Source organism: Triticum dicoccoides, chromosome 3A (assembly GCF_002162155.2).
Source record: "Triticum dicoccoides isolate Atlit2015 ecotype Zavitan chromosome 3A, WEW_v2.0, whole genome shotgun sequence".
In the NCBI taxonomy this organism is placed as follows: Eukaryota; Viridiplantae; Streptophyta; class Magnoliopsida; order Poales; family Poaceae; genus Triticum; species Triticum dicoccoides.
This window is the reverse complement of record NC_041384.1, coordinates 9,306,135-9,321,494: the sequence shown is the minus strand read 5'-3', so window position 1 is coordinate 9,321,494 and position 15,360 is coordinate 9,306,135. Positions and strand designations below refer to the sequence as shown.

The following is a 15,360-nucleotide window of genomic DNA, read 5'->3' as shown; positions in this document are numbered from 1 at the left end:
ATTCGGGTCTGCCGGAGGTCAGGTCTGAAATTGGTTTTCCTTGACGGTCCCACCAAATGATCCCAAACTTCATGCATACCCTACGATGACCATGGCTTGCATGCGTGACAAGTATCATTCATTTGCGACACTCGATGCAATTTCTAGGGTTTTCTGGCGACAAAACCCTACAACACTGCCCCCACGTGACGCAACGTGTGTTTTGTGTCCGAATTCGTGCACACCTTGCCTGGGGGACCACAGTGGCCAAGCCCACATGCTTCCAAAAGTTGGGGTCATCTCATGCATGCTTCCACATGCACCATGTACAAGCAGGACCAATCGGGTCTGCCGGAGGGCAGGTCTGAAAGTGGTCTATGCGTAACCTACGATCTCACGAAATGATCCCAAACTTAATCCGTAACCTACGATGACCATGGCATGCATGCATGACAAGTATCGTTCATTTCCGACACTTGATGCGTGTATAATATTGTAGAAATGATAGCGATAGTATAAATATTGTTGGACATATACAAGCATACAATGACTAATACGTGTCACAAAGAGTTTTTTTAGGGATGAACCAATGATATTTATTTTGAGGGAAGAAACAGTGCAGGTAGGTGGGCCGGCCCAGACCGCAAATAAGTGTCGGATCCATATTGTGGAGCCCACAACGCTGCGCTTTCCATGCACGTCGATCACACGCACGTCGATCACGGGAGTAGTTGCCGTTCTGTTACACAATTCTGGGATCGTGCTAATCCATATGTTCCTAATCCCTATGATTGAGGAGCACGTTCAACCTCGCTTCAACGGAGGAAAATATAGATCGCGAGATTGGCCACAGGGAAGTTATGACGACCTAGGCGTCGACCTCGTATATAATCTCCTCCTCCTCGCACATGTCGTCGACTAGATCGACTCCTGCCGGCGAGGCGTCGACAGCTCCGTCCGCCGCATCCCACATGCCACAAAAACCCCGAGAAGATCAAGGTCGTCCGCACGTGCAGGCCGACCTCGACGAACTACGTCGAGAACGCATCACCGACTTTTTCATCTTCGTCGACCGATCAAGTAAATTGTCCTCCTTCCCTCGCGCCTTCATAGCAAGCTACTTCCTCCATCTCGTTGCTTTGATGGACTTAGGTTTACCACATATTTTCAACTAGTATGAACTCGACTAGATGCGTTCTGACCAGATGGCGTAGATGAAAACATTATTTGGTTCTTTCATAGCATGGTAGAATAAGATGTTGTTTCTCGAGAAGCATGATGCAATACATTTTTTGTCACAAGATCCAATTATATTTTTGTCAGACGATCCAATTATATTGTTGTGCACATAGAACATTAAAGAGTTATTAACATTAGATGTTGATGAACCTCAAATAGGTACCATTGCTATAGACTCTAGTTTATTTACAGCTGAACAATTTGTCACCCTGTTAGTAAGACAACCAGACGAATAAGTAACAGTTTACCATATTAAATTTATTGATTATATAATTTATATGATACTCAAAGAACTTGATCAGATGCAAGTAAATTCAATTACCAATTGTAGTTATTTTTTTATTGCCTCATGTCAGCACACACTTGGCTGCATGTTGGAGTATACATGGTGATAGTTTTGTATTTCCATTAGTGTTATTTTTGCATTAGTGTTAGCTACTGCCAGAAAGTTTTATATTTTTGCATGCCTATTGTTATTTTTGCTTTAGTGTTAGCTAATGTCATGAAGTTATATATTTTTTTTCAACAGGATGGACGAGCTGAATGGAGAAATAGTATGCGCAGTTGAGAAATGGTGCAAGCTTGTTGCAGATCTATCGAGCGGTCAACGCGCTAGAGTGGCTGATACATCATTGCGCAGCATGCTACAAATACCATCTATTAAGATGCGTACCCTGCTGATTTGGTATATGATTGAGAATTTTCAGGCCAGCACGGGCAGACTCATTATACAAGAGTAGGTTGGGGAGGTGACTCTCGGTGCGGTCGACGTCTAGTGCATCTTTAACCTCGAGAACCAAGGACTGTCCGCTTCGGACATTCTGACTGAAGAAGGCGAGGACATGAAGGAGCGGGTGCCACCACAATTTCTCAGTAAGACATCAGAAAACATAGTGATAGATAATCTCATTGAGGACATAATTAAAAGTAAAGCCACTGACGACGATTTCCTTCGCAAAGTAGTGCTGGTCCTGTTAGGAACAATTATTGCTCCCATGTCGAGCAAGATTGTGCCAAAGCAGTACTACGCTTTGGTCTACGATGTGAAACGTATTTCAAAGATTAACTGGAATGCCTTCACCATGCGTGTTCTCCTTGATTGCCTTCACATAGTGAAGAAAGGCAAACACCTCCGCCAATGGCCGAAAGGCAATTTGGCTCTCTTGCAGGTACACATATCAGACCTGTTGCATAATGTCCATTATCATATCATTGCAATTTTATGTGATTTATTTTACTAACTCTAAATCCTTATATTTTTTATAGTACTTGTACTGGGAGAAGGTGCAACCGGTCGAAGGCGAATGCACCTATAATCCCAACTTGTCCATACAACCTCTTATGAGGAACTGGACAGAAGGTGCAGCCACTAGGAGAGATAGGTTCGACTATGATAATGGGCGCGGCTGTGGTAACATAAGGGTAAGTCATTGTGTTTCGTCTTTCTTAAATGTTTTGTAACTTAATACTATTTATTTTTTATTCATCACATGTACTTCAATATCGCATGCAAATCGAAAATAATACTCCCTCCGTTCCTAAATATAGGGTGTATAGTTTTTGGCATGGAAATGAAAGAACGCATATAGAGGGAACATTTCACAAGTTTTGGACGAGATTACACCTGATTAATTGACATGAAAAAATAGAGGAGCTTGCCCTATATAAGGAAATGTAATCAAATCCCTTAAAAAATTATCCAAACGAGTGGTGTAACGCCATACACCTTATATTTTGGACTTTTTCTCAAAAATCTATACACCTTATATCAAGGAACGGAGGGAGTATCACCCAGGAGTATAGGGCTCAGGAGCCCAACATCCCAAATAATGTGCCTACCATGAAGCCAAAAACCAAGCCTGCAACTGGAAACGCAAAGAAGTCGATGACAGCCGCATTGTCGGAAGATTTGATGGAGCTTCTAATGAAGCGGTGCATGGACTTCATAGACACCGAGATGAGGCAAATCCCTGATCAAGTTGCTGAGGTATCACACCCAAACTTTATAGTTTACAGTATGTTTGCTGTTTTAAACCATCCTACCATTATTAAGTTTATATTTCTATTGCAGAGGTTGTTGGAGAAGTTGAACAAAGAAGGTGTCATGTACAAGCCGGCTGCTGCCGTGCCATCCGCGGAGAATGATACTGACGAAGTGGATTCGTTCAAGAATGGTTCATATGAAAAGAAGGAGTTCGTGTACAAGGAAGACATGGACAGTGATGGACAGCCGATCATTGACATGACGCAGCCTGATATAGTGCTTCCCGATCATAAAACCGTACCTGAGGTACTATGTATTTATCTTTCTGTCTATAATTTTTTTGTTTAATTTTTTTCGTCCAGAAATGTTCACACGATTTAGTTTGCGGAACAGAAAACCCCACCGAAGCTGAATGGACACAAGGAAGCTTCACCTGTTAAGCATAATGATGTATGTGGGGGTACACCGGAAAACCCTTGGGTGGTTGGTACTTCTACTCTAGCACCTTCATCGGACATAGACATTTGTCCATCTTCTGTCAGCAAGTTCATGGCTAAGGCGAATGGAAATAAGGGTGCAACAATCGATAAGGATGAGGAGGTTATGTCCGGTAAGAGGAAGCGGACCGTTCCCAAGAAATTTGAACCCCCCTACGCACTTGACAAGCCCGGCAGGCGTACCAGCCGTGGTCAGAGAACCTCTGGTACTAGTACTGCTACTAGAGGTATCATAACTAACATTCTTAATTTTTTTATTTACTACCAATGCATATGATCACCATTGTTGACGTTCATATTATTTCATGCAGCTCTATTTTCAAACAATGATGTGCCGGAGGTTGTGGCAGATGAGTTGACGCCAGAAATAATTGATGCAGTTGTTTCATTTGTCGAGTTAGCTGCTAGCACTGAGAAGAACAAGAACAAAAAAAATTACTACAGTGAAGGCCGTGGCATAACTCTGACTTCCGAAAGGATTCTACCGGTACTAGCTCATAGATGGTTGTCGGACGATGTAAGTACTACTTGCACGTCTTGTTTTTAAAATGCTCAAAAATCTATGTCTCAACTCTCAACATGTAATGCGCTGATATTCTATGCAGGTTATTGATGCTTATATGGGACATTTAGAGCTGCGTGTTGGTCATGATCGTTACCTCTGTCTAGCATGGAGGTCCAAATTCCTTGTAGATCGTGCTATCGCACATGACGATCCATTGCCATCGAGCTGCAACATGGATAGTGCTCTGACCAAAGCTGGGGCAGTTAATAGAGTCACGAAAGAGTATACTGTGCATGATAAGGTACGTAATTTTTGTGATTCATCACTACAGGATAGTTCATCAAGTATTTCTTTTGATCGGTAATGGTTTTTTGCACTGTAGACATATATCGCGTTGAATATCGACAATAGCCACTGGATGACCGTGGTCATGCACATGATCAAGAAAGAATTCCAAGCTCTCGATTCGCTCTATCCTCTGGACCTGACTGAGAGGACTGTTAGAGCACTGGTAATGTAACCAACATTTGTACCATTGCTCTTACATATTGTTTATGATTGTTCTTTAACACTATCCTCTTTATAGCGAATGGCTATAGCACACGATATGCGTCAGGCAAATCTTATTACACCAGGTAAATATCCGGACGTAAGTAAGTGGCCTATCAAGTAGTATGACATACCCCAGCAAGAGGATGGGTGAGTTAATAGGACATCATGCACAATCAAAGAACAACACACATGTTTGTATTGCCCACCGCTAATGTTTGCATATGTACCAGGAACTCTTATGGCCTTTTTGTCATAGAATGTCTAGAACATTGGGACGGGGACAAAATCACCCGCAAATTTACACAAGTATGCTGTTATTTTCGTTTGTAGACTAGCTACTATGGTGGTGTAGCAACTTCGGTTCATGTAACATTTATGTCATTTTTTGCAGGCCACCGTTGATGCAAGGAGAAGACATTTCGTCGCAGAGTTGATTATGTCACCTTCAAACTCGATGGAGTGTGTGAAGAACAAAATTCGCGAAATCGCAAGCAAAAGGCGTGCCTGAAGAATTCATGCGGCGTGCAAGATTAAAGTTTTAGTGGTTTGGATTTAGTCCGGTCGAAGGTTTCGATGGCATGATTATCTTAGGGGTTCTATCATTTTTATGTAATAAACAGGGCACATGCATGTGTATATGTCTGTCAGACAATTCGCTCGTACAAGACAATTCGGTCATAAAATTCGCTCGGAGAAGACAATTTGGTCGTACCAATAAAGTTTTGGCTTCACTTATCAATTGTTCTTGCTTAATATTTTTCTCATTCTCCAATTTTTTATAATTGTATTTTTCACGGCTTCACTTATCAAGTGTTCTTGCTTAATATTTTTCTCCTTCTGCAATTTTTTATAATAGTCTATTTTTCTCTTCAACTACTCTCGTAAGTTTCATATTAAAATTTTCACAATCTTAACTTTTTTTAAAACTCTACCAAGCTTAGCATTCTGCCTTAGCTATCTGCATGTCATCATCTTGCATAATCTCCTAGTAATTCCCCCTCATCACATTATTATGAAAAGTAGTCATGGTAGATAAGTAAATATATCGAGCCAAAACGTAATATTACACTCATCAAAATTAGTCATGTCAGCTCGTTGGCTCTATCGCGTGTTATCAGGCATCATGTTTTTCTAGTTTGTTTTACATACCTGTCATTTTTTTATTATATGTATAATTAACTTTTTCTGTACTTACCATAATGCCAGGCACGGCCCATCTAACCACGTGAGGGGCCCCACAGGCAGGCTATCTTCCCGGCAGCGCTACACCAGCCCATTTTGCCAGGTTCACATTGATCTTTCCCCTTTTCTCGTTTCCCTTTCCAAATCCCTAGCCCTCCCTCTCTATTTGCGCCTCCAAATCTCGACGGCGAAAGCATGACAGTGAGCTGGGCGTCGGGCGGCGGCGGCTGCGGCGAGAAGAGTGGTGGCGACCGCAAGTTAGGTCGAACCCTGGGTCCTGCAAGCAGGTGGGCCGGATTCAGTGGCACAGGAGGCAGCGGCGGCGGATCTAGTGGAACAGGGGACGGGGGTTTCGTGGGCGGCGGCGGGCCGGGAGAACCCACGGCTAGGGTTTCTTCAGTGCTACACTTTGGTGGCAAAAAGGTAAGTTCTTTACCGTTGTTCTTTACATCCCAGCATTATCGCCCATAATTCATCACCTGTGGCCATGACAAGCTCCATCTATGTGGTCATCAGGAAACTCCTAGTGGCCGTGTCTGCATAGATGCAGACAATTTTGGCAGCGCACTCGGGGGATGTGTGTTTCAGGTTAGTCTATTGAGCATGATCTTCAAACTAGTACTGCTATTGCGGTCAAGCTGCAAAAAAGTTCAGTGTTTAACGCTTGCAGCGACAAGTTCAATTATAAAATGACTTGAATTGCTCATGATTTATTTAGGATGATATCACTTCTGAGTATGTTGAATGGGTTGATGGGGAGTGGGATAGCAAAGCAAAGTCAGTCATTAAGTATCTTGCCATGAAGAACAAGAAACTGGAGACTAAGATTATAGAATATGAAGTTGAAATTAAAAGGAATGAGAAAGAAAAGAGGGCAATGGTTAAGATGCACAAGGAGATATTGCTCTATAGGGATAGGATTTTAGGATTTGGAGGTCTTCTGTATCTTGGCATGCTTGCCATTATGATTCCTGTCATAGTTAGCAAGTAGATTGTTCATAAAGTTATTGACATCATTGTAATTGACATGATGAAATGATGCTGAATTATTTGCTATTCAGTTTATGGGCAAAGTGTAACAGAGATTGCAGCATAAATAACATGGGGCCATCATGATTGGTAGATAGTGCACTTTTGGCATGTTCTATATTTGGCAGACAATGCACTTTTGGCATGTCCTGTGTTTGACAGACAATGCACTTTTGGCATGTTCTATATTTGGTATGTGATGCACATGGGTACATCACCTAGCAACACTACTGATTTATGTAGAAGACTAGTTCATTGTCTTGTTGCAACATAGGAGCAACATCTAGCAGCTTCCATGCAACACTGAAGCAAAGCAACAATACATATTTAATAATCAGAAATTTAACTGAACTTGGCACTTAGGGTGAGCAGTAGATATTCAGTTCTTCAGCCACAAAGAACCCGATCAAACCGTACCAATTGCATAACTTATATGCTAACATATAAAAGCATACCTAACCAACATCAAACCCAAAAAATGTTAACTTATATGCTGAAACATATAATAGCATACCTAACTTAAGATAACCAGCAGCTCCCTCCTCCTTCAGCAACTGTGCCCATCTTCACTTCTTCAGAAATTTGAGGTGGCGTGAGCGGCGCACCACATACGGAGAAGCCTTCTTCTTGACCACCGTTGTGTTGGAAAGCTGCGCCACCTAATCCTGAGCCACCTCCTCTTCTTCCACCTTCACTATGTCAGGGAGGAGGGGAAGGAGCTCGACGTCGATGGGCATTGTCTTGCCACCCTCGACGGCGACCGACGCTACCATCTGCACAGCGTCCTCCTCGCCCTCCTCATGGTCATCAGGGATGACCAGTACCTCCTCCACGTCGTCCTCCACAATGTCAGAGCCCAACGGCAGCACTGGCTTCGACACATGGCGGACCTGGTAGTCCGGGCTGACGGGCGTAGGGATAGCGAGCTCGACGTCGACGCGGTCCGCCCTCGACGCGACGCGTGCTGAATCTGGCCGCAGCGTCATGGTGGTGGAGCGGTACATCCACCACCTTATGCGCTGAACAGGGGAGTCGCTCAGCGTGGCCTCTCGCATTTCCCACACGAGTAGGACAGCCGGCGGGACGCCGCGGCCGTAGGCCAAGGCGCGCTTCCTCTCGGCGTCGGTGAGGACTTTGACGAGGCCACGCGCGTGGTTGACCAACATCTCCGTGCTGGGGAACCAGCCGCACACCTCCGTCAACTGCGCGCGCCACCCCTCGTCATCGCTGGCGAGGTCCATCATCGCTCTCTGCCAGCCGAGGCTTCTCTCCATGGAGGCGGCTGCAGCGGTCGCCGGCGAGGGTATTCTCGATCTACTGTAGGTGGGGATAAGAGGGGAGTTCGAACCGGCGCCCGTGGGAGGTGGGTGAGTGTGTGGTGGGGAGGAGAATGGTACAGTTACTTATTTAATGGCATTTAGGACGTGGGGAGGGGAAATGTACAATAATATTCTTTCTACCTCCCGCCCCGGTCATTACACAGTAAAGAATTTTTTTGATTTTTTTACAAAGAAACATCTTACTTTATTTAAACAAAGACTGGGATCTCGTCTGCTAATACATTAAGGATACAATCAGGGGGCCAAAGCCTCCAAACCAAAGAAACACAAGCGCCTACAGCTACCTTAGCCAAAGTATGAGCCGGCCGATTAACACAGTAAATAATTGAAGAGTGTTCTACTCTTGTTCCTTCTCCACTTTTCTGCACCTGATAGAAGACAAGCTAAGTTAATGAATGATACAAACTTTAATAATCCACAATGCATACAAACACTTACTTCTGATTTAGTTTGCATTGCTCCTACCAATTTGCAAGCGCCGCACCGGGTTTTCAACTCATCAAAAGAGAGTGGTCTACCATTTTTCGAGACAGGGCGGCTCTCATCTGCCTTTGTTGCACCTTTGCTTGAAACTTTCATAGGATCTTTAACCTCAATCATGTTGCCTTCACCATCGTCCACATATTCAACTGCACACTTACTGATGTCATTTGTTTGCTTCAACAAATTTTCCTGTAGCAGATCATACTCATGACTCTTAGCTATCACAGCCTTCAAACTCTCCTGTAACTGATCCCACAAAGCAGGGTGTTTGCATGCCCGCATGCATAGCTTCAGATGCTAACACACTGACCTGGCTATATTTCATTCTTTCCCTGGCCCCAGTCCAACCAAATCCCAACAGATCGCTTGTGCGCCTCGCGGGCAGTCCCAACCTTGCTTCTTTCGTGAACCGAATAAGAACTAAACACTTTGGTATTTCAGATATGTTCAAGTGCTTCAGTACATGGGATATGTGCTTGCAAGGTAGACCCTTTCGAATCATTCTTCTGTAGCTGCACCTTATAGTTTCTGCGGAATTTACTGGTGTATACTCCACCCAAAAACGGCGCTTCCGGTTATTCTTCCAGGCCACGATGTACTGCTGTGATCCGTCTCCCAGCTTAATTTCTACAATCTCCATGCCGTCAATTTTTCTAAGATCATCCTGCAACATATAGAAGTTTGCTGGAGTGAATACGTGAGAAGCAGCTATCTCAAGTTCCCTCGAGCTAGTAACTGGCACTGGTAAACTCTGTGAGGCCGTGCAGTCATCTCGTGCCTCGTTTTCACGGATACGCACAACGGCGTTCTCATAGTGCAAAATCATATCCACCAGGGTCGTTTCACCGTCTAGGTGGAGGTGAAGGCATGAGTTCAGGCTTTCACTCCGCTGGTTGCTTTTCATGCCAAGCCAAAACCCCTCTGTTAGATATGCCGCGGCCCACAGTCTCCTCTTCTTATACATCCGCCTCAACCATGTTACAGTTTTTTCTGACTGCCATTTTTTGGAAAATGCGTGCCATCTCTCCTCAAACGTTGCCGTGGACGTGCTGTTGTACAGAAGAGTTCGGAACTCCTTCAAGGACTTGTGACTGAGGTGAATCTTCATATTTTTCTCTATGTGCCACGTACATATACGGTGCCAGACGTCTGGCAAGACTTCGCGAATTGCCTTGATCATCGCAGCATCGGCGTCTGTGATAACACTCTTAGGCATCTTTTGACACATGGACCTCAAAAAAGTCTGCAGAAGCCACACGTATGTCTCCTCGGTCTCGTCCGAAACTATGGCACAACCAAAAATAGTGGTCTTCCGGTGATTGTTAAGACCAACAAAATGTATGAATGGCATACCATAGCGGTTCATCTTGTACGTGCTGTCAAATACAAGCACGTCGCCGAAGTCCTCAATAGTCATGACGAGACTGGGAGTCGCACCAGAACATCCTATTCAAATGTCCTTCCTTATCTACCCTGTACTCAAAAAAGAAGCTAGGATCCCTCTGTTTCCTACTGGCCATGATGCCTATGGCTGTGGCAGCATCACCTTTTGAAAGCAGCTTCCTCTTCTCCTTGGCGCAAAGGTTGTATATTTCATGCCTGGTAAAACCAACACTGTCGTACCATACATGCTTGCTGATGAAGCAATCCATCATGTCGTGAATTCTAATCCCTGCAGCTCCCATGGACATTATCTCATGCTTCTGGTACTCTTTAATTTTTTTTGTGGGACCAAAGAAAAGGTACCTCGTCCGGTCCTGCCAACATATGGCTATGCTTGTCCTCAAAACTTTGAACATACCAAACCCCACGCTTTTGGTCAAGCTTGACGGTCAGGTGCGCTTCGCAAAAGCAGCGTGTCTCAGCTCTGAGCCTACGGCTGTGTCCTTCCTCGTTTAGCAACTTGCTGTCACGTTTCCCTTGTCTTGAACAAACAAACCGCCTATAACGCATATGACGTGACTCTGTTTTGCTATACCTGACCTTATTCTTTCTAATGTTGAAACCATTATCTCTAGCATAGCTGTTGTAGAAATCATAAGCAGCATCGTGAGACGTAAAGGTCATTTCCATTATCTGCATGAACATATCCCTCTTATCATCTGCACTGGCAGTATCTTGCATATTCTTTGCACCATCATCTTGTGTCACCTACACAATCAAACCACATCCATGAAAACAGATTTCTATGGTTTAACATTACTTACTTTCATAGAACATTGATTATACACATACCTCACTCATGATAACCGACGACTCGGACTCCCCAGAATCAGGTGCATCTAATGATTCGTCGTTAAGGCCTGTCTCCGCGTCGGATTCACCGTAATAGTCGTACGCATTATGACATTCGGAAATGAACTAAAAAATGCAACACAAATACATAATTACTTATCATATAATATTCCAGAAGAAATTCAATTTGCATGCCAACAAAAAATTTCACTTACGTACCTGACTAATGTAATCTTCATTCGAGAGCTCCGAGTTGTTTTCCTGATCATCATCAAGCTCATCGATCTATAAATTTTCGACACAAAGATTTAATGTTGTCGGATGCCACCAAAAAATTACAACATGACAATGCCACTCACATTAAGATCGTCCCATTCGTTCCCATTCTCTGACCGATCTTCACGATCTAAATTTTCATCATCTGACCAATCTTCTATCCAGTCTTTCATCAATTCTCCAAACTCCATGTCTACCATGATATCAGTTAACTCCTCGTCCGCCATTTCCTACAACCAATATTATGTATCATCACATGTGCAAACATTATCAATGATGAAATATAAAACACAGAGCACACGATCACGGATGTTATGTAAACAACCGCAACCGAGGCCGTTCAGATCTGCCAAACTTATCAAGGAAGATGGCCACGGCACCCGTCATGATCACTTTCAATCGCGAGGAACTGCACGATCTCAAAACCTAGCTAGATCTGTGATTACCTCTGCCGACGGATACCTAGGTTAGCCGCCACATCAAATAACGATACTGGTGGTGCGCACAGCCGACGGCAACCGACGCTACGTGAACCCAGATCACGAGGAGCAGCACTACCGAAACAAGATCCACGATCGCATGTGCCGCCGGGTAGCTAGGTTACCCGCTCCGCTAGGTTAACCACTGCCACTGGCGCGGCGGCAGTTCGTTCGATATTGCCGCGAGCGAGACTAGAGGGGGGACGCGGGATGCGGTACCTGTGCGCGATCGTTGGAGATTCATGACGTTGTCGCGCCCGCTGTCCGACGAGATCGCCGGCGACGAGATAGCCGCCGGTGGAGATCTACTACGTGACTTATGGAGCTGCGTCAATGCTCGCGAGATTGATGGAGCTGCTCGCGTGAATGATTGGATTCGGCAGGTCTTACGTGGACGTGGGGTCATGTGATGTTTTTTTTTCGGACCAGGGTACTGTACGTATACGGTCTGGGTTATACAGGGCTAGACAGGGCTTGGATCTGGGCTGCGGCGGGCCAGGAAAAAAACAAATTCACGGGGACAAAAATACCACTCCGAAATTAGGTTAGGGGGGAGCACTGGAGCAGGGCTCGATGTAAAAACGGCCAACGGTCACGCGACAGCAATGGTACAGCCGCACACTTCAGCCACACAATTTCAAATAAAAATTGTCTCACATTAAAACACAAAATTTCATCGGTCCACAATTTTAAATTATTACATAATGCATCAGCTCGGAGGCACTCTTTGCCCTCGACGAGACCCAAAAGGCGGGTACTCCAGCATCCTTTATTGGAGTAATGCTATATATTCAAAGTACACACTAGTTAGTATTAACTCCGTCTGAGTTTATTAGTTCTCATCGTATTTTGACTAGCAAACAAAACATTAACGCATGTCATAAAAATTGTATTGTTGGATTCGTATTTGAATGTAGTTTCCAATGACATTATTTTTGGACTCTCATCAGTGCCGAACGTCAGGTATGAGCACATGGCAACTTCAACGTTTTCGATGGCAAATTTAGTTACGCGAGGATGGCAACTTTAGTTGGCAAGCATGACACCTTTCGTGCTTTAATTTATTTTTAACAGAAACTTGCCTTGTGCCACTGGAATTTGCCATTCTTGCGTGACTGAAATTGCGGTCAAAAAACGCCAGGGCCGAAGTGCCACGCACCTGACGTATGACACTTATCATTTGAGTTATTTTCCCTATGTATAACTCACATCGTTTTGTTAGTTAAAATTATGGTCAAAATATGTGAAAGACTAGTAAAGCAGGACCGAGGTAGTAGCACATAAGCACAGTGCCAGCCCGCCATGGCCTAGGGCCTGCCCTGATATAGACATGCCTATGTACATCTACGTTGTAGCTTTGTGTTTCTAAAAGAAAAAAGAAAAAGACGACAGCAATGGGACATATGCGGAGATGGAGACAGATGATTAGAATGAGCAATGAATTGCCGGAGCCAGAGTCAAACGGCACTCCGGCGTCTTTTACCATGGAATGACGAGGACGTGTCCGATGTCATCGCAATCATCATAACCAAACCGGCAAGAGTATCAGCATCGCAATCATCTTTCCAAAAGAAAAAGCAGAAACAAAAAGCAGCAGCATACATGCATGCGTCGCTTCATGCATGCTTTGGCAAAGAGAAAACATGGCTTGCAACCACAAGCAAAGGACCCCTCCTCTATTTAGCCACTAGTCATTCGTGCACTCTTTAGTTACAAAATAGCAGGAGCCAATCGGTTCCTACTCCTTCTCGACCGGCTCTCGCATTCCTTCGGTCAATTAGGGTTGCATTAGCGGTGAGAAGTTCTTCCCTTCCGTTTTGTCAAGCCGCTCTTGTCTGCTACCAAGGTCAAACTTGTGCCATATTAAACCTTCATTCGCATGTTCCATTGTTACTCCACCACCGCTGGTTAACAAACGTGACATGATGCTGTTAATTGTGTATGCAGGCGGTATATATGGGTTAGACTGATCGGATCTGCTGCGGCTTTCCTCTCCTCGTCTCTGACAGGGGAATTAGTATATTCATTATGAGTCCTCATCAGTTTAAGATTGCTTAAATTTTCTGCTGGTTTTCTCTCTTACTCTTCGATGGACGCGGAAGATGAGCTGGTAAGAATTCTCTTGTTCATTTTAAGTTCACAAAGTAGTACATGCATGCACTGGCGTTCTCACTGAAATTGTAAGGGACATTAATTCTTGGTCATGAGATTGTCAAAATGTCCATGGCACGCTAACACACAACTATATATAGTAGAGTAGTAGGCATGTCAAATCTCTCTGCTAAAGGACTAGATACGTTTAGTGATGCTCAATATAGCTCGCTTTGCCGTTTGGCTCAGTAGGAAAGAGGGCCCAGAATGCACTTCCTTGGGAAGGGTGGTCCTTTTTGTTCTGTTTATGATGAAATTAATTAAGTGTCAACATAAAATCAAAATAAAGATGAAACTAGCTATTACCATAGAACTGCACAAGGAGCGGAAAAATGTGCAGAGTCAAGCAATGCATCAGCCAAGTCCTAGTTTTTTTAAATAAAAAACGGAGCCAAAAGATTAATTAACAGAAAACCGGGCAAAAACTGTCACAAATCCCAACATAGGAAAACCAATGGCCCACTAACTTGAAGGGAAGAAGGCATAACAATACACAGCAAGGCCTGAATGTAGTATATTGAAAAAGTACGATTAAAACCAAAGCATGCAAATAACTTCCTCTTAATATATGTAACATCAATTAATTTGCTGCTAGCACAAGAACTAAGGACCACTGTGGGCCAATAGCAACGAATTTCCTCACACAACACATCAATAGAGATCAATGCATCTGCGCAAAAAACAATACAGATCAAGGCATACATATGTTTTGATCGCTTTTAGCATAGGAAACCAAGAGTCACGATTAATCCATGGTAATGAAGAAACAACACGTAATAATAGCTCTGTCATGTTACATGCAGAACTAACAAAACTCACTAGGAGATGAAAGAACATATTAGGGCTCCACCCTCCAGGAACCAACATCACCTTTTTACTTCATACTTAGTTAATTAGTGAAATAAGAAAATATAAGCTTCTGTGGCAAATGAATAATTTCTGAAATTGGTATGGCTATATTGTGTACTACAACAGGTAAAAAAAAGCAATAACACGAAGTGACATATTAGTCTCTATGCTTGAAGTCTGAAAGCTATTCTTAGATTCCCATCAGACAGATTGATTTGCAATTCTAAATCTAGATGCAGCAGCTCAAACTGTGAACTCACAATCAAGTTTACATCCTAGGTTTTAGGAATATCATAAGAAGCTGACAATGAAAGCTAATTGCCACATATGTCATCTGGAGATTTTAAAAAACAAATCCAAGAAACAAATGTATTCAAAGTACCAATTTCCAGATCAAATACTTGATGCACCATTTACCACACTAGAAACATTTTTTTCTTTATTTCTTCCCCTAAAAGAAAGCAAGATTTGGACTTCCTAGCCATCAAATCCCCTCCCCGTTGGTCCTAAAACAAAGAAAGATAGGTATCTATTAGAAAAATGATAAGTCTGTATAGATTACAGTATGTACCACTAACCA

General features: G+C 43.5%; 1 protein-coding gene across 1 annotated transcript; it reads right to left on the bottom strand.

The window, feature by feature from the left end:
* Positions 1–8,644: 8,644 nt before the first annotated feature.
* LOC119271684 lies at positions 8,645–11,528 on the bottom strand. Its single transcript, XM_037553416.1, has 7 exons — positions 11,385–11,528; positions 11,245–11,310; positions 11,026–11,151; positions 10,537–10,941; positions 9,332–9,454; positions 8,792–8,979; positions 8,645–8,675 (listed from the first exon to the last, which is right to left on the bottom strand). Exons 1-7 carry the CDS (start codon positions 11,526–11,528, stop codon positions 8,645–8,647), a joined length of 1,083 nt encoding a protein of 360 aa, XP_037409313.1.
* Positions 11,529–15,360: the final 3,832 nt, after the last annotated feature.